The sequence below is a fragment of the Pristiophorus japonicus genome, chromosome 4 (genome assembly GCF_044704955.1).
Source record: "Pristiophorus japonicus isolate sPriJap1 chromosome 4, sPriJap1.hap1, whole genome shotgun sequence".
NCBI lineage: Eukaryota > Metazoa > Chordata > Chondrichthyes > Pristiophoridae > Pristiophorus > Pristiophorus japonicus.
Window position 1 is genome coordinate 142,073,661 of NC_091980.1, and position 18,811 is coordinate 142,092,471.

An 18,811-nucleotide genomic window follows, 5' to 3' on the forward strand; every position below is an offset into this window, starting at 1 on the left:
CCCCCCCACCCCCCCCTCCAACCCCCCCCCCACCCCCCCCTCCACACCCCCCCCACCCTCCCCTCCACCCCCCCCCCCATCCTCCCCTCCAGGGGAAGTGTTCCTCCCAAGTGGTGAATTCATCTTTCTTTTATGCTCTTGCGTGGCTCAGCCCTGAAGATGAGTTCTTGAAGGGCAGCAGTTTCTGTAAATTCATGAGCCTTAATTACTGAGACTTCCCTCGTCTTTTGGTTTCCTGAATTTCCCCATTATTAGAAACCCACCCAACTCCACTATCTGTTCAAAAAACAAGAGCTACTGCAGTCAATGACCTTGCTTTCTGATTGTCAGCCCTGTAGTGGTACTCAAACATATAAATGGTACAACTGATTGCCGTTCTGAGTCCGAGCATTCACAGGCAGTCTGAAAGAAATCCTGTTAATTCAGGAAATGCAGAGCTGACAAGCACTGCTTAGCCAGAACTGCTAACATTTTGCCAAATACATTTCTGTACATCTTTTTCAATAAGCTAGAAGTATGTCTCGAAGCTGTTTATCTGATATTTTTCATAATCAGCAGCAGGTCGAAAACAGGGTGACTGCTCAGTTGTACTGTGTTGATATTAATATTAATTGTTCCTTATCGAAGACAAAATCTTTCAATTAAAATGCTTATTAGAAAATAATTTGCAAATATTTATTATTGGTCTCAAACAAGCAGTTTATTTGAAGAAATTGTAAGCGCATATGTGGAACATCTGCAGCTCCTGATTTGGTTTAAATTTATTGTCTTTAACCTCTCAGGCTCTAACCCCCCCTCGTGATAGTGGGCTACTAACTGCTGGGGACTGTTCCCGCGGGTCCCTGGCTGCAGTCTCTTGTTGTTCTCCGCCCACCCCCCCTGCTGGCCAGGCAGTCGATCTCGCTGGCTGTCAGGCGGGAGTCTACAATTGTTTATTTAAATGAGGCCCTGCCGTTAATGTTGACATGGCCTTCTTGTCCCTGGCTTTGTCTGGTTCTTCACTGGGCTCTCTCACCCCCTTGTTAATATGGGGGCCATTATATGTCCTCTGAGGAAATTATATACTCAAAAGTAATATGAACATACGAACAATGACGGCTAGGTAAAGATCCTCTGATCCATCCACTTTGTCGCACACAATTGTAATATCTTGTGTATCACAATAAAGACACTCCCCATCCCACTCAAAACCAAGACCTGGGAGAGACGAAACACCAGATTAAAATTCCAGGCCAATTGGGGGGGAAAATAATCTGGGAAATTCCTCTCCTGCCCATGTAGGCGATCAAAACTAGCCCAGGAGATCATTCCAGAGTGCAATGAGCTATTAAAAATATGCACTAGGGGCTTGCACAGCATGTATTCCATCTCCCCGAGTTGCTCTATTTTCAAGTTCTTGATTCTTTCTAAAACAATATGTTCATCTAATTTAATACTACTAGTTTTATTAAAATTATTCAATTCTAATAGTCAAGCATCATCTTCAAGAGTGAAGACCGATGGAAAGTACTCTAATATTTCTGCCATACCCAGTGAATCCTTTGTAACCTCTCCTTGAACATCCTTCAATGGCCCAATACAGTCTTTGACAGTTCCCTGACTCTTCACATAACTGAAAAAGCTTTTCCTATTACTTCCACAAATATCTGTGATCCTCTTTTAGCTGATCTAATAGCAGCCTTTGTTTTCTTTAGCTCTGTTTAGTTGAGTATTAGATGCCATTAATTTATAGAAACATTTCTGTTTGCATCTTATTTGTCTTTGTACATAATCTGTCAGCCACCTTGGCTTTTTCTTATCACACTCCTTTCTTTTGACCTTAGGTACATATTTGTCTTCCAGACTTTTTATCTTGTTCTTAAAACTTTCCATTTGTATTCTACATTAGTCTCATCCCCACCCAGTAGGGTTAATCAATCTTCCTGTTCCAAATCGTTTGCTTTTAGTGAAGTTTGCTCTTACATAAAAACATAGAAAATAGGTGCAGGAGTAGGCCATTCGGCCCTTCGAGCCTGCACCACCATTCAATATGATCATGGCTGATCATTCACCTCAGTACCCCTTTCCCACTTTCTCTCCATACCCCTTGATCCCTTTAGCTGTAAGGGCCATATCTAACTCGCTCTTGAATATATCCAATGAACTGGCATCAACAACTCTCTGCGGTAGGGAATTCCACAGGTTAACAACTCTCTGAGTGAAGAAGTTTCTCCTCATCTCAGTCCTAAATGGATTACCCCTTATCCTTAGACTGTGTCCCCTGGTTCTGGACTTCCCCAACATCGGGAACATTCTTCCCGCATCTGATCTGTCCCGTCCCGTCAGAATCTTACACGTTTCTATGAGATCCCCTCTCATCCTTCTAAACTCCAGTGTATAAAGGCCCAATTGATCCAGTCTCTCTCCTGATAGAATAACTCGTACCAGATATCATCCAATTGAAACCGCATAATTTTGTGGTCACCATTGACCAGATGTTCCCTCACATAGAGGTCCGATATGCTAAACACGAGACCGAATAAATGATTATCCCTCGTTACTTCATTAACAATTTGAATCCGGGAACAGCCTTATATATTGAAACAGAACAACCACTATATTGAGTCTTGAATTCAATGTTAAAAGAAAAGCTTGCTTCACACATTATCCCAAGTTACTTCATTAACATTTCGAATCAGGAAACAGCTTCACACAAAATGCCTTTTGACCTTAAATATGAGTTTGTACCAGAACTGAGAGAGTATAATTATCAGGAAAGACTGAACAGGCTGGGACTGTTTTCTCCTTAAAAGATATGACTGAAAGATGACCTGATAGAGGTTTTTTAAATTATGAAAGGGTTTAATAAGGTAGAAGTAGAGCAGATGCTTTCACTTGCAGGGGAGTCCAAAACTAGGGGCCATAATTCTAAGATCGTTACTAATTAATCCAATAAGGAATTCAGGAAGAACTTTGTTACTCGGAGAGTGGTGAGAATGTGGAATGTGCTATCATGTGGAGTGGTTGAGGTGACTAGCATAGATACAGTTAAGGGGAAGCTGGATAAGTACATGAGGGAGAAAGGAATGGAAGGATATGTTGATTGGGTGAGATGAAGCGAAGTGGGAGGAGGCTCGTGTGGCAAATGACCGGTTGCTGTGCTGTAAATTCTATGTACATATTGTGTTTTGTAACTCTTTTGTGTGTGAACAAATTTATTTAAATGGATGTATATGGTAAGTGTAGCATGCTTGGGAGAAGCAGGTGACTTTGGACCTATGGTTCCCAAAGCGTTCTACCAATGGAGTATTTCCTCGCTTCATGCCAACTATTGGGCCAGACTTTCCATAAAGGCCCTCAGCGCCCAGTTGCCTGCTGAGAAGGACTGCTAACGTTCGGCGAAAAAAGCTGGCGAGAATTTACATTTTGAGGGTCAAAGTAAGTAGAACTGATCGCCCGGCGAGAAAATAGTCATTGGACACTCATTCTCGGCGGGTAAGTGCAAAGTTAGACAAATGGGCAGTCATTACCGGAATGGACAGTAAGTAGAAAAATTTAGTTCGAGGCTGAGGTTGGGCCTAGGAAGGGGGGAAAACTTAAAAAAAAATGTTCATTAAAAAACAATAAACATATACAAACCATTCCCAAGACAGTTTTAACCCTAATCGCCATGGTAAAATAAAATAAAAATAATTAAAGAACCTTTAACTTATCTTTTTTTGCAGGGTCCCCCCCTTACCACCCTGTAAAAGCAGCTTTTACAGGGCGGGTCTCTCGGCGATCTGGATGGCAACGGTTGAGCCCAAACTTATGCCCTGGCAGTTGTTCTCGGCGTTGCACGTGGGCGGTTTGGTCCCGGTGGGTGACTTCAGATGTGGGCGATATCATTCAAAAACTTACCTGGAACTCTCGCCGGCCAAAAAACCAGCTGTAACGCCGAGAAAATCGCCACAATGAAACCGAAAGTCTGGCCCATAGTATCAAGTGACTATCGGGATGATAGAGGTGATCTCGATGAATCTTGGTTGTTTTTTTGATCTAGCAATTCCTATTTTCCTATACATCATTGAGGAGAAAATGGTTGGTAAACTTTCCCAATAAAGGCATTTCAGGGAAGATTTTGAAACTTATTTCGATCCTGATTTATGTGTGCCATTTGTGCTGTAATGTTGTTCTTGGTTTCCAGTCATCTTGGTTAACTCTTGCTACTGGATCAAGACCTAGCTCTGTCAAGCCTGTGTGGTGGCTGGGGTGCAATGGTCACCCCATGTTAAAAGAATCCACGCACAGGCATCTTCCACCCTTCAGGATGTAGTTCGGGACCTAGAATGTCAGGTCCCTCATTGAAACACCTGTGAACTCATCCCTTTTTGGTGTGGAAGCAAGTCATCCTCGATGCCAGGGACTGCCTAATACTAATACCAGTATTGTTCTGTGGGTATTCATCAATGTATCATTTGGAACTGATAGTATATGTAAGGCATTGTAGAATGGTGTACTGTAATAAAATGTATGCATTCGAATGCAAGTACCTTTCCTTTAATAAGCAAAGATCTACTGTAATTCAAAAGTGTTCGATATCAAATCAGACAATTCAGTCTTGAAGACGTTTTTCTTCCAGTTTTCATCTTGTTTCTCTTAATCTTCTAATGGTTGCTTACGTTCGCTGGGGCCTGGTTTTATGGGTGGCAGCCTATGGGTGAGATCATCTTGTCGTCATTTTAAATATTCTCATATTATGATCTCTAGCCTTTCAACTACAATCAGTGGGATATCTGATTAAGTAAATTATATGTAGTTGGGAAACATGAGGTGAGCTGCAATGTCCTAAAATTAATATCTGAAAATCTTAATGATAAAGTTCAGGCAAGTGCTGACTTTATCTATAAGAATGTAATATTTAAACTAGAACACCTCCCTAACATTTCATCCGTGCTCATTGAGCAAAGAATGCTCAATTTTATTTGAAAGATTTGTATTCAATGCAAGTGATGAGCTTTAAATGACGAAGTTTCCTGCAGCCAGCCCTTAATTAAGGTTAGACTGTAGCGGGAGACACCTTGCAACAGTCTTGATTTAATGGACATGATGGGCCGAAATGGCCTCCTTCTGTGCTGTAAATGTCTATGATGCTAATGAACGTCTTTAGTTAGCGGGTCAGTTTTAAACATACCCTGCTCCTTTGACCTTTGAACAGCATTTTTAAACTTCAAAGCATTCCTAGGATTATAGCAAGCTTCAATACTTCTACTTTTTCACTTGCAAGAGTTAGCAGGAAAGGAAATCTGCTATGGGATATATTTGTGCTTTTTTTTAAAACAAACAGCCCTTTTCAATCAGGTGGGATATGTTACTGAATTCTAATGTTACATAATTTAGAGGGAAACAAATATGTGCTGTTAATTAACAATAATCCATCTGAGGGAGAAGTGTGGGGGTTTGGGGGCAACAAAGTAAGCTCATTCCAAATTGAAACTCTCAAAGTGTATTTGGCGTTATGCTTTTTATAACAATACACTAACATCATCAGTGCAAAAAGAGGACAATATTTAATCTTCATAGTGCTAAAGGTTGTAAAATTAAGCATCCCTGATAGTGTGTCTGTGTCCTTGATAGTGTTATAGTGTCTGTGTCCCCGATGGAGTGTCCCCGTCCCCGACGGAGTGTCCCCGTCCCCAACGGAGTGCCCGCGTCCCTGACGGAGTGCCCGCGTCCCCGACGGTGTGCCCGCGTCCCCGAGTGTCCCTGATGGTGTTCGTGTCTCTGATTTTCAGGTTTACAGTTTGGGAAATAGGAAGGGAGGATTTAACTATCTCTCCTCCTCAATATCGGTACAACCTCTGAAATCCGGAGCTCCAAAAACTAGAATGTTGCAAAAACTGAACATCACGCTGATCGGAGGAGTTGTCGTCCGAAATTCAGAAAACTGGACTTTTTTTAAAAAAAAAGTGACTTCCTGCTCAAATTACTGTAAGAATGGGAGAAAACCAGTGGGCAAAATACTGGACCCTAAAATTAATTTCATTAAAAAAAGTTATTAATTGGAACATTAGAAAAAACTCAAGAAAACAATCAAAGGACCTGAAAAGAAATGTGTAGTCAAGCTAAATGATAATTCACAATTATAATCGAAAGTTCACGGTCATCACTTTTATGGGACAGTAACACATTTGCCGAGCAACTCCAAGGGTTAATGAACTCCAATGGGCTCTTTAAATCTCAGCATGAACATGGGTCTAAACAAAAAGATACTAAAGAAATAATTTCGAAATGAGTGCAGTAAAAGCCGCCTCCTCCACTGACCTGCGCAGTCTCGGCTGATATACTGTCTCTGACAGTGGTGTCAGGCGTCGAGTTCTGTCAGTCTATGCTGCGGCTATGCTGAGGCTTGTTGGGTGGGGGGGGGGCGGGGTGACGAGGGGTTCATAGGACCTCTCTCACACACACATCTTTAGTGATGCAATTCAACTACTAGATTTTTTAAAATCATAAGTCGGCACCAACACCATCGTTCTCCATAAGATCTGTGAGGATTCCTTGCTGGCCAGTCCTCTTATCCTAGTGATCCTGACTGAGCTCTGCCAGCGGATAATGTTCTGAACCGAATCGGATCCCGAATTCCAATCATTCCACAGTGTCCTCTCGATCCTCAGCTACCTCTGTGAGGCCCCATTTGGTACCAGATGGAAGTCCTGCCATTAACTCGCTTTTCAGGCAAAGGACCGCATTGAAAATATTACGAGCGCTTGCCTGGCCCATCCTCCCCAGAACCACATGCACCTGGAACAAGGGTTTCCGGATTTGGACGTTGGATTGTCTCCGAAATCCGTAAATACCCGAAACTCGGCTGAGAGGTTTCCGGATTTGGGACGTCAGATTTCGGCTCTGAAATCCGTAAAAACCTGAAACTTGGCCTGGGGATTTCCGGATTTGGGACATCGGATTTGTGTTACGAAATCCGGAAAAACACCAAACCGGAATGGCCTTAGTCCTGAGATTCTGGATTTCGGAGGTTGTATCTGCACTAGGTTTCTGTTGACTACAGGTGCGCAGGTTATGCAGCATCAATGGCCCGACCTTCCCACAGCCTGTGTCAACAAAGAGCTTATTTTTCTTTTATCTGTTGTTGGATCATCTTCCTCCTGTGGCGTGATAATGTGCTGAGCTGGTTCGTGCTTCAGTTGTGATTCAAGTAGCTTTATGACATTTGCACTCTATGACACAACGCCAGATTCATTATCGAGTAAAATTTGGGAGTAAGGGTTTTAAGCCAGGATCGCCTTGTTAAAAATGCTACTCTCTGGGCCACACTAGCTCATTCTATAAACAAGCATAATCACAGATGATTAGATAATCTGTTTCAAAGCGAATTGCAATAGTCTAGACTGGAGACTACATTCTAAAGGCTTTTCGAACTGTGGTGTTGGCTACTTTCAACTTGATTTATCTGAACCTTTCTGCAGTTCTTCACGCATATTCTAAAACTATACAGAAAATGTTATCGTACCAGGACTAAAAAATTGCCCCGACATATACATTCTAGTATTGGAACAGAATCTTTCTAGGTACTAGAAGCAAATGGATTCCAAATATTAAACAGTAAAGTGTCTTGCTGTATTTACAATTTGTGTTTTAGGAAGGCAAACTAGTTAACATCACCCACCAGATAGCAGAAGATTTATTAACAGCAAATCTTCACACAAATCAGTAGTTTAGTATAAACGAGTCACAGTAGGCAATTCAATTTCTCTGGCAGAATTTCTCACTGACCTAAGAAGCATATAACCTATTACTGTCACTGTATGAAGCTTTTGCAACAAGCTAGTTTGTTTCAATGCAAGGCTTCTACCAGATTGTGGCGCATCTTTTGTTTGTGGCAAATCATCAGCTTGTTGCTCAGAGGTGTAACATTTTGACAGTTGAACTTTTTTTGTTCGAACAATGCATATTATGCAACGATATAATAGAAACGTTTAAAATTTTGAAAGGATGGGGTTGGGTAGACTGTTTCCATAGTTAAGGGGTCAACAATGAGGGCTTTATATACAAGATTAAATTCAAGAGATTTAGAACATAGAACAGGAGAAACGTCTTTGCACAGAGAGGTGTGAGGCTGTGGAATTCACTTCCAGGGTTAGTGGTGGAAGAGGCAGAAACTGTGTCAACATTCAAGATTAGATTGGATAGATGGGTAAAGGGATATGGGAACAGGGTGGGTAAATGTGATTCGAACGATTTGCTTGCGTGGAGGGTAGGGTAACTACCAACACAGACTGGTTGAGCCAAATGGCCTGTCTCCATGTTGTAACTTCTGAATATTTCTATCTTTAAGTGCAGATCACATTTAGAATGAACTTTCCAAGAGACAGGGACCCCATTAAGAGAGTCAACTCAAATGCAATGTAAAAATACAGCCGATAGGAAATATACAATCATTAACTTGGCTACTAACCTCTTTTTATATAAACTTTTATGTACATCAATGCCAGCTCTCCTTACTTACAAGTCACATTTTAACCACATAACCCATTAAATATAGTGCAGATGCTGACAAGTTGTAGCCTCTTACATAGAAACATAGAAAATAGGTGCAGGAGTAGGCCATTCGGCCCTTCGAGCCTGCGCCACCATTCAATAAGATCATGGCTGATCATTCACCTCAATACCCCTTTCCTGCTTTCTCTCCATACTCTTTGATCCCTTTAGCCGTAAGGGCCATATCTAACTCCCTTTTGAATATATCTATTCCTCAGGTTAATAACTCTCTGAGTGAAGAAGTTTCTCCTCATCTCGGTCCTAAATGGCTTACCCCTTATCCTTAGACTGTGACCCCTGGTTCTGGACTTCCCCAGTATCGGGAACATTCTTCCTGCCTCTAACCTGTCCAATCCTATCAGAATTTTGTCTGTTTCTCTGAGATCCCCTCTCATTCTTCTAAACTCCAGTGAATACAGGCCCAGTCAATCCAGTCTCTCCTCATATGTCAGTCTTCCCATCCCTGGAATCAGTCTGGTGAACCTTCGTTGCACTCCCTCAATAGCAAGAACGTCCTTCCTCAGATTAGGAGACCAAAACTGAACACCATATTCCAGGTGAGGCCTCACCAAGGCCCTGTACAACTGCAGTAAGACTGCTCCTATACTCAAATCCCCTAGCTATGAAGACCAACATGCCATTTGCCGCCTTCACCACCTGCTGTACCTGCATGCCAACTTTCAATGACTGATGTACCATGACACCCAGGTCTCGTTGCACCTCCCCCCTAATCTGTCGCCATTCAGATAATAATCTGCCTTCTGTTTTTGCCACCAAAGTGGATAACCTCACACTTATCCACATTATACTACATCTGCCATGCATTTGCCCACTCACCTAACCTGTCCAAGTCACCCTGCAGCCTCTTAGCATCCTCCTCACAGCTCACACCACCACCCAGCTGAGTGTCATCTGCAATCTTGGAGATATTACACTCAATTCCTTGATTTAAATCTTGCACTATGTGACGTAAACATTACATAACTGCTCTGTTTTGTAACCGGTATTAAAAATGAAAGGTCAGGTAGCATTTGTGGATAGAGCTGATGAAAGGTGATCAACCTGAAACTCTTTCTCTTTCCACAGATGTTGCTTGACTTGCTGACTGTTTTCAGCCTTTTCTGTTTCCTGTTTCAGATTTTGAGCATCCACAGCACTATTTTTGTTAGAAATGACGGTGTTATTCTGGCCAGCCATTAACTCCATTCACTTGACACTGAATGGCTGCTGTATCTGTTCCAGTTTCCTGGGCTCTGCCGGCAGCCAACCCAGTCAAGTCTCCCATGTTGTGGTTTAACGTGAGCTAGTCCAGAGCCAGTGCCCTGGAGCTGCCCAGGCTGTTCGCTCTTCCCGGGTATCACAACTTGTGCTAAATCTCCCATGGCTTTGGGCCCAGGAACCAAGCAAGAAAAGTATCCCCCCAAAAAGTAGAGTAGCAAAGATACCAAGAAGATTATGACGGAGAAAGGGGAACACGAACATGAGCAGACCCTTCAGTCCCACGAGCCTGTTCCGCTATTCAGTTAGGTCATGTTGTTGAACGTCAACCCTTTTTACCTGTCTTTGCTTCATATCCCTTGATTCCCTTGTCTTAAAAAATCTATTGATTTCATTTGACCCAGCATCCACAGCATTTTGAGGGAGAGTGTTCCAGAATTCCACTATCCTTTGTGTGAAAAAGTACTTCCTGATTTCATTTATTTTTAAGATTATGCACCCTTGTTCTGTATCTACCCTATCAAATTATTTTATCATTTTAAATACCTCATCTAGATCTTCCTTCAACCCTTTAAACTCAAAGGGATACAAGCCAAGTTTATGCAACCTGTTCTCACAATTCAGCCCCTTTAAGCTGCAGCATAATTCTGGTGAATATGTGCTACACCCACATCCCAAGGCTAATATATCCTTCCAAAAGCTTGGTGCCCAAAATTGAACGCAGTGGGCCAGATGGGGTCAGACTGAGGCTGAACTGAAGTATCACTTTCTTTCTTTTGAACTCTATCCCCGTTGAGATAAAGTCCAACATTTATGGAAGAATATACTTGCATTGGAGGTTGTTCAGAGAAGGTTCACTCGGTTGATTCCGGAGATGAGGGGGTTGACTAGGTAGGGCCTATACACATTGGAGTTCAGAAGAATGAGAGGTGATCTTATTGAAGCTTATAAGATAATGAGGGGGCTTGACAAGGCGGATGCAGAGAGGATATTTCCACTCATAGGGGAAATTAAAACTAGGGGACATAGTCTCAGAATAAGGGGCCACCCATTTAAAACTGAGATGAGGAGGAATTTCTTCTCTGATGGTAGTAAATCTATGGAATTCTCTGCCCCAGAGCGCTGTGGAGGCTGGGTCATTGAATATATTTAAGGCGGAGGTAGACAGATTTGTGAGCGATAAGGGAATAAAGGGTTATGGGGAGCGGGCAGGGAAGTGGAGCTGAGTCCATGATCAGATCAGCCATAATCTTACTGAATGATTGAGCAGGCTTAATGGGCCAAATGGCCTAATCCTGCTCCTATTTCTTATGTTTTTATTCCATTAGTCTTTTTGATTACTTTTTGTACTTGTGCACTAACTTTTAGTGATAGGCACACAAATCCCTTTGTTCCTCCATAGCTCCTAGTCTCTCACCATTAAGAAAATAGTCTTTCGATGTTCTTCCTGCTCCCATCTGCACAACTTACTGTCCCTCCTGATACAATATCCATCTCACACTGATACAATATTCAACTGCTCAGGAGAGCAACCAAGAGAGATGCTGAGGGAAGAGTTATAGTAGAGTGTATGTGCAAGAACCCACCTTCAATTTTGAAGAGAAGCATATTCTAATTTTCTAGCTGCTGTGAGTAAGTGACATATGTTTTTCTTAATCACTTTCTTGACTGGGATGGACAACCTTTGCTGCCACAGTTCCGAAATAGCCCTTATTAAAGTTGTAAATGACAACCAATGTGACTGTGGTAAGCAATCTCTCCTCATTCTTCTCAACCTGTCTGCAGCCGGTTAACCACACCATCCTCCTCCAACGTCCTCCTCCGTCGTCCAGCTAGGTGGGAGTACTTTCACTTGGTTCCATTTTATCTATCCAATCATAGCCAGAAAATCACCTGTAATGTTTTTTTTTCCTGCTCCCGCATTATTACTTCTGGAGTTCCCAAGGATCTATCCTTGGCTGTCTCATATTTCTTATCAACATGCTACCCCTTGGTGACATCAACCGAAAACACAGCATCAGGTTTCACTTGTACGCTGATGACAGCCACCTCGACCTCACCACCACCCCTTTCGACCCCTTCACTGTCTCTGATTTTTCACAGTATTTGTCCGACATCCAGTATTGGATGAGCAGAAATTTCCTCCAACTAAATACTGGGAAGACTGAAGCCATTGTCTTCAGTCCCTGCCACCGACTCCATCCCTCTTCTTGTCAATTGTCTGAGTCTGAACCAGACTGTTTGCTGCCTTGGTGTCGTATTTGACGCCGATGTGCTTCCGACCACACATCCAATCAGTTACCAAGACCATCTATTTCCACCTTCATAACATCGCTCGACTCCGCCCTTGCCTCAGCTCATCTGCTGCTGAAACCCTCATCCATTTATTTGTTACCTCTGGACTTGACTATTTTAATGCCTCCCACCCCCCCCCCCCCGCCAGCCTCCCATCTTCTATCCTACATAAACTTGAGCTGATCCACAACTCTGCTGCCCATATACTAACTCGCACCAGTCACATCACCCTTGTGTTCACTGACCTACATTGCCACTCGGTCCAGCAATGCCTCAATTTTAAAATTGTCATCCTTGTCTTCAAATCCCTCTAGGGTCTCGCTCCTTCCTATCTCTGTAACCACCTTCAGCCCTACAACCCTTTGAGATCTCTGTGCTCCTCTCGTGCATCCCCAATTTTAATCATTCCACCATGAGTACCTGAGTCTTCAGGTGTCTAGACCCTAAGCTCTGGAATTCCCTTCCGAAACGTCTCCGCATCTCTACCTCTCTTTCCTCCTTTAAGGCGCTGCTTAAAACCTACCTCTTTGACCATCTGTCCTAATATCTCCCTATGTGGCTCGGTCTCAAATTTTATTTGGTAATGCTCCAGGAAAGTGCCTTGGGATATTTACCTTGTTAAAGGCGCTAAATAAATGCAATTTGTGGTTATAATTGGGAATGGTAGAGGCAGTAGTGCTGTTCCATTTAGGCTATTACTGTAAGGTTCAGAATCAATGTGGAACTGTCGTACGGTTTCTGCTGTTTTACTGTTACTTTCCATCTTAACTCAAACTTATAATAAAAGTCAACTGTACCAGAGATACTGCCTCTCCCATTCCGACTTTGCCCCTTCCACCCGCCCCACTCCTGACAGGACAAGCTCAGCTCCTTCCTGGCTGATTCTGGCAGTTGTCTCACTCCTGATTCTGGTAGCTCAGCTCAGCTCCCCTTGCCCCATTCTGCCAGCTGTCCCCATGCTCCTGCCTTGCAGCCCCCCCCCCCCCCCATTATTCTAGGCTAGCTTCTCTTCCTCTTCCTACCCCGCTGCTGATTTTGGCACGTTTCTCCTCTCTTTCCCCTTCCCTGAAATTGGAAAGTATTGTATCCCAGCTCTGACACATTGCGATCTGATTGTCATAGACGACCCATAACGGTGTTGCCCATGGTCATGCACACGTTTTTTAGTGGATCCTTACAGCAGATAAGTATCTGGGAGGATCGGAATGTCTTTTGACTTGACAACTTATGGCTTGAAACAGGAGGATTTCTCTCTTGTATACTCCTTTTGTTCTGATTTGCTTTTTAACAACTTCAAATTATTCTTTCAGGGAACTATATCTTGAATTACATGGCCTCTTGTCCTAAGCTAGAACCCTTTGTGATCCAGGCATTGGTCCAGGTTATTGCCAAGATTACTAAAATGGGATGGTTTGAAGTCCGGAAAGACAAGCTAGCCTTCAGGGAGGTGATTGCTGATGTCACCAAATTTCTACAGGTAAGAAAGTGCAGTAAAGTCGTATGGGATTAAGTAAAGCTACTTAAAGACCTTTGTAATTGTCTTATATGCTTTTTATATGTAAGTGCAGCAATATTACTGCTATGATTTCAGTATAGTTTAATTGTTGGGGTGTAATTTATTTTTGTGCTGTAAACACTTGCACTGTGAGAAACACCCAGCAGTACAATACTGGTGATTATAGACTTGTTGCTGCTAGCAGTGATAAGAGCAGTTTGAGGTGATGAATGAAAAGTGCCATGCAGAGGCTTCCCTGTTGGTTGCTCAGGGTTTGAGAAATTGACCCATACAGAACAGGAAGATAACCAATCTCAGCTGTTGTACTGGAGGGTAGCTGTGGAACCTGACACCGGCAAGAAGTCAACACTTTCTGGAGGAGAGGGGAGAAAATTGACGAGAGAGAGGATATAAAGAGCATGACACAAGAAGCTGTGCCCAACATGGGATGCAATTTCTCTGCTGTCCCCTAAACATGGAAATGCTCCACGGAGCTCGCTACCACAAGGAGCAGCAGTCGAGGCGAATAGCATAGCTGCATTCAAGGGAAAGCCGGATAAGCACATGAAGGAGCAAGGAATAGAAGGATATGTTGATGGGGTTAGATGAAGAGGGGTGGGAGGAGACTCATGTGGAGCATATAACAACAGCATTTACCTGTTGGGCCCAATTGCCTGTTTCTATGCTGCAAATACTTTGTAATTATTGGGCAGGGACATGCTTTGCATAACATTAAATAGTGTAGAGCTTTCTTCAGGACTCCCACCTTTCTATCAGCTTATGCAACCAACTTTGCTATTTGTTTGCTTCCATATAGACTATATCAGGCAAAAGAAGTTGACCAGATGCAGCCTACTACCTTCACATACTAGAGGTAGCAGAACCTATATTGGATTAGGTCCCACATGGCAGGTTGATCAAAAAAATAAAAGCCCATGGGATCCAAGGGATACCCGCAAGTTGGATTCAAAATTGTCTCAGTGGCAAGAAGCAAAGGGTAATGGTTGACAGATGTTTTTGTGACTGAAAGGCTGGGGTTCGATTGGGGTTCCACAGGGCTCAGTACTGGGTCCGCTGCTTTTTATGGTATATATCAATGATTTAGACCAATGTAGTGGGCATGATTAGGAAGTTTGCAGATGATTAAAAATTGGCCGTGTGGTTGATAGTGAGGAAGATAGCTGTAGACTGCAGGAAGATACAATGGACTGGTCAAATGGGCAGAAAATTGCCAAATGGAATTAAATACGGAGAAGTGTGAGGCAATGCATTTGAGGAGGGCTAACAAGACAAGGGAATACACATTAAATGGTAGGACACTGAGAAATGTAGAGGAACAGAGGGACCTTGGAGTGCATGTCCACAGATCCCTGAAGGTAGCAGGCCAGGTAGATAAGGTGGTTAAGAAGGCATACGGAATATTTGCCTTTATTAGCTGAGACATAGAATACACGAGCAGGGAGGTTATGCTTGAACTGTATAAAATATTAGTTAGGCCGCAGCTAGAGTACTGCGTGCAGTTCTGGTCACCACATTACAGGAAAGATCTGATTGCACTAGAGAGGGTACAGAGGAGATTTACGAGGATGTTACCAGGGCCGGATAATGTTAGCTTTGAGGAAAGATTGATAGGCTGGGGTTGTATTCTGTGGAACAGTGGAAGCTGAGGGGAGACTTTATTGAGGTGTATAAAATTATGAAGGCCCTAGATAGAGTGGATAGGAAGCACCTATTTATTTCCCTTCGCAGAGAGGTCAATAACCAGGGGACATAGATTTAAAGTAATTGGTGGAAGGGTGAGAAGGGAGTTGAAGAGAACTTTTTTCAACTAGAGGGTGGTGAGGGTCTGGAACTGACTGCCTGAGAGGGTGGTAGAGGCAGAAACCTTCATCACATTTGCAAAGTATTTGGAAATGCACAAAGTGCTTGAAGGCTACGGACCAAGACCTGGAAAGTGGGATTAGGCTGCAGAACTCTTTTTCGACCGGCAGACATGATGGGCCGAATGGCCTTCTGTTCTGTACATTTCTATGATTCTATATCATTTGTCAGTCTTTCTCAGTGATTGACTTGGTCTTCTCAACACTGAAGGTGAGGCATCATCTGTCTATGTTGGTTATTATCTCCTGAGATTGCTTTACTTGCCATTTTTCTTCCTGTTGGGGAGTTAAACGTGTGCAAAACATCAGGTCATCAGTCGTGAGAACATCATTACTTTTGAAAATTGACATTCAGCAGGTGAAGACCAGAAACATAAGCAGTGGAACCCTGGCAGGTCTGTTTGATTCAGCTGCTCACTTGTTGAGCTATTTTAGAAAATACAAGGTGCTGTTTACTGGGTAGGGAAGCAAATCAAAGGTGGCTAGACATAGCAAGGTGTCAGAGGAATAAACCACAATAAACTGCATATTGAGTTAGTATAATAAAAACAGAAAATGCTGGAAATACTCAGCAGGCCAGGCAGCATCTGTGGAGAGAGAAACAGAGTTAACGTTTCAGGTCCATGACCCTTCGTCAGAACCGCATAGTTGAGCTTAGTAGTTGCTTGGTTTTCCACCTTGCCAGAACTGGAAAGTATGATGCTGTTCCTTGTCCTATTCTATTTGTCATAAATTTCCAGCCTCTATAAGGATCTTCTCCGAAGTCCCTAGACTTGACACATTTGATTCTGGAACACAATTGAAATCCTAGTGGACGTTAGAAAAGAGTAGATGGAGACCAAATCCCAGCAGATAGCTGACCGATGTGAGCGATGTTGGTTACCAACATTCTCCAGCAGCTGAATCATACATCAATAAATCTGTGCTCCCTCACAGAGGGAACCAGACTTGTCTAATTGTTGGGGATGCATCTATATTGTGCTTTCATCCTTTCCTCAGGTAGGACACCATGTCCTACCAGTCCTCCCACCATAGTCAGCCGGTTTAAGTTTCTTAAGCACTTTGCGCTCTTTAATGCAATCACAGTGCTTAATAAACTTTAAAACTGTTCCATTCACCTTGGGAATCAGCTTTTAATAGTGCAACGAGAGTTCAAATTCTCAAATTGACCTTTACCGAGATAAAAAAAGCTAGACATTGTTTGATTGACCCATCTCTTTTTCCTCGTATGGAGTCATAACTTTCCACCCTCCAGCATGCCCTCGATTGTCCCTGCTTGCACTGAGCAGCAGTCCTTCCCCCCGCTTCCTCCTCCTGCCTCTTGCTGTACCTGCACATTTATCTTTCTCCTACCACTCTGTGTTTTCCTATTGCCTCGTGCCATCATGATCTTACCTTTCCCTGTTCCCTTGTGCAACCTGAGCATCCATCTGTTACATAAGAGCACAACAAATAGGAGCAGGAGTAGGCCATTCGATCCCTCGAGCCTGCTCTGCCATTCAACAAGATCATGGCTGATCTTTCTACTTCAACTCCACTTTCCTGCAGTATCCCCATATTTCTTGATTCCCTTAATATCAAAAAAATCTATCGATCTTTGTCTTGAATATACCCAATGATTGAGCATCCACAGCTCTCGGGGGTGGAAAATTCCAAAAAATTCACCACCTTCTGAGTGAAGAAATTTCTCCTCATCTCAGTTCTAAGTGGCCGACCCCTTATTCTGAGACTGTGACCCCTGGATCTGGACTCCCCAGCCAGAGGAAACATCCTCCCTGCATCTACCCTGTCAAGCCCTGTAAGAATGTTGTATGTTTCAATGAGATCACTTCTCATTCTTCTAAACTCTAGAGAATATAGGCCTAGTCTACTCAGTCTCTCCTCATAGGACAATCCCTCCATCCCAGGAATCAATCTGTTGAACCTTCATTGCACTCCCTCTATGGCAAGTATATCCTTCCTTAGGTAAGGAGGCTAAAACTGTACACAATACTCCAAGTGTGGTTTCACCAGAGCCCTATATAATTGCAGTAAGATTTCGTTACTCTTATACTCAAATCCTCTTGTAATAAAGGCCAACATACCATTTGCTTTCCTAATTGCTTGCTGTACCTGCATGTTAACTTTCAGTGATTCGTGTTCAAGGACACCCAGGTCCCTCTGAACATGCGCAACAGAGATGATCAAAGATGTGCAGTAAAATGACAATAGTTTCGAAAAAAATACTTTCAAGTCGGCGACTGAGTGGATTCCAAAATCATTGTTGTTCCACTGCTGGAGCTTTTGTTTCTTTCTCCCCCCTCCATCACTCACATTTTCATTTCCACCCAGCAACATCCCACTGGTAGCTCAGTTAAATAGCTGACGAGAATCATTTCCCAATCTCTCACCATTTAAAAAATACTCTGCTTTTCTATTTTTCCTACCAAACTTCACATTTCTCCACGTTATATTCCATTTGTCTGTCTGTATCTCTTTGAAGCCTCTTTACATCCTCCTCATCACTTACATTCCCATCTAGCTTTGTATCATCAGCAAATTTGGATATATTACATTTGGTCCTTCCCCCTTTCTTGCTCTCTGCTTGCTATTGCCACATTGTGCCATTCCATTCCCCCCCCCCCCCCCCCCCCCCCCGCAACACCATCACCTTTCCATGCGTCTCCCTCCTGTCACATTTTCTGCTGTGAGCTCTCACCTCACAATCGGCACCCACACTTATACCTCCATTACCCACCCGCCGCCAACAAAATCACCTGTCACTGTGTCACTATCCCCACATCCAGGTCTCTCTGCTTTGTGTTCCTGTAGCCCGACACTCCACTCCCAGTTGTACCAAATTCAATCGTCAGTGATGAGCTAGATTTCAATTAGGCCGCAAGATTTGGATGCTTGTGGAATAGTTTCTCAGGAGGTGAAAATGGATGGTAAAGAGGACAATAGATGGGAAAGGAGTGGTGGTGGTTGGCAAAGTAGAAGTGCTCTCATCTACACAAGCAATGGTAGTCATTATGGAGCAGGAGCAGACAACTTTACCAATAGCAAGAATGTAGGTGTAAGGGAATGAGAATGTCCACTCGGTCAAGTGTTGGGAAAATAGGTGGAGTCTGCACCGGCTTGACGGTCAGGGATCGGGGTCAATTGGTGGTCAGTGGTCGGAAGGTCTGGATATGGCCTGAGGTCAGAAATGTGGATGCCAGCTGGAGGAAGTCAGGGACTTAGTCTGGAGTAAAAACTACTGGAATCAGCTTTTCAGGTTGGATGAAGCTGGGTTCTGTGAGGCGGTAAAAGGCAGCCTCAGTCTGCAGGATGGAAACTGAAGCTGTACGGTGGATGTAATGGATAAACCCTGGCAGCTGGAGCAGCAGCAGTGGGCCACCAATGCAGCATGACGAGCTTCAGTACAGAG

At 43.2% G+C, this 18,811-nt stretch overlaps 1 protein-coding gene across 2 annotated transcripts in view; it reads left to right on the forward strand.

Moving 5' to 3' along the window:
- Positions 1-18,811, forward strand: part of LOC139263090 (ran-binding protein 17-like) — a 918,854-nt gene that overhangs the window by 99,404 nt on the left and 800,639 nt on the right. Inside the window, exon 4 of one of the 2 annotated variants that reach the window (XM_070878629.1) lies at positions 13,338-13,504. In XM_070878629.1, coding sequence (XP_070734730.1) covers positions 13,338-13,504 — 167 coding nt within the window. The remainder of the gene's footprint in view (positions 1-13,337; positions 13,505-18,811) is intronic. The other variant, XM_070878630.1, reaches the window with a different exon arrangement.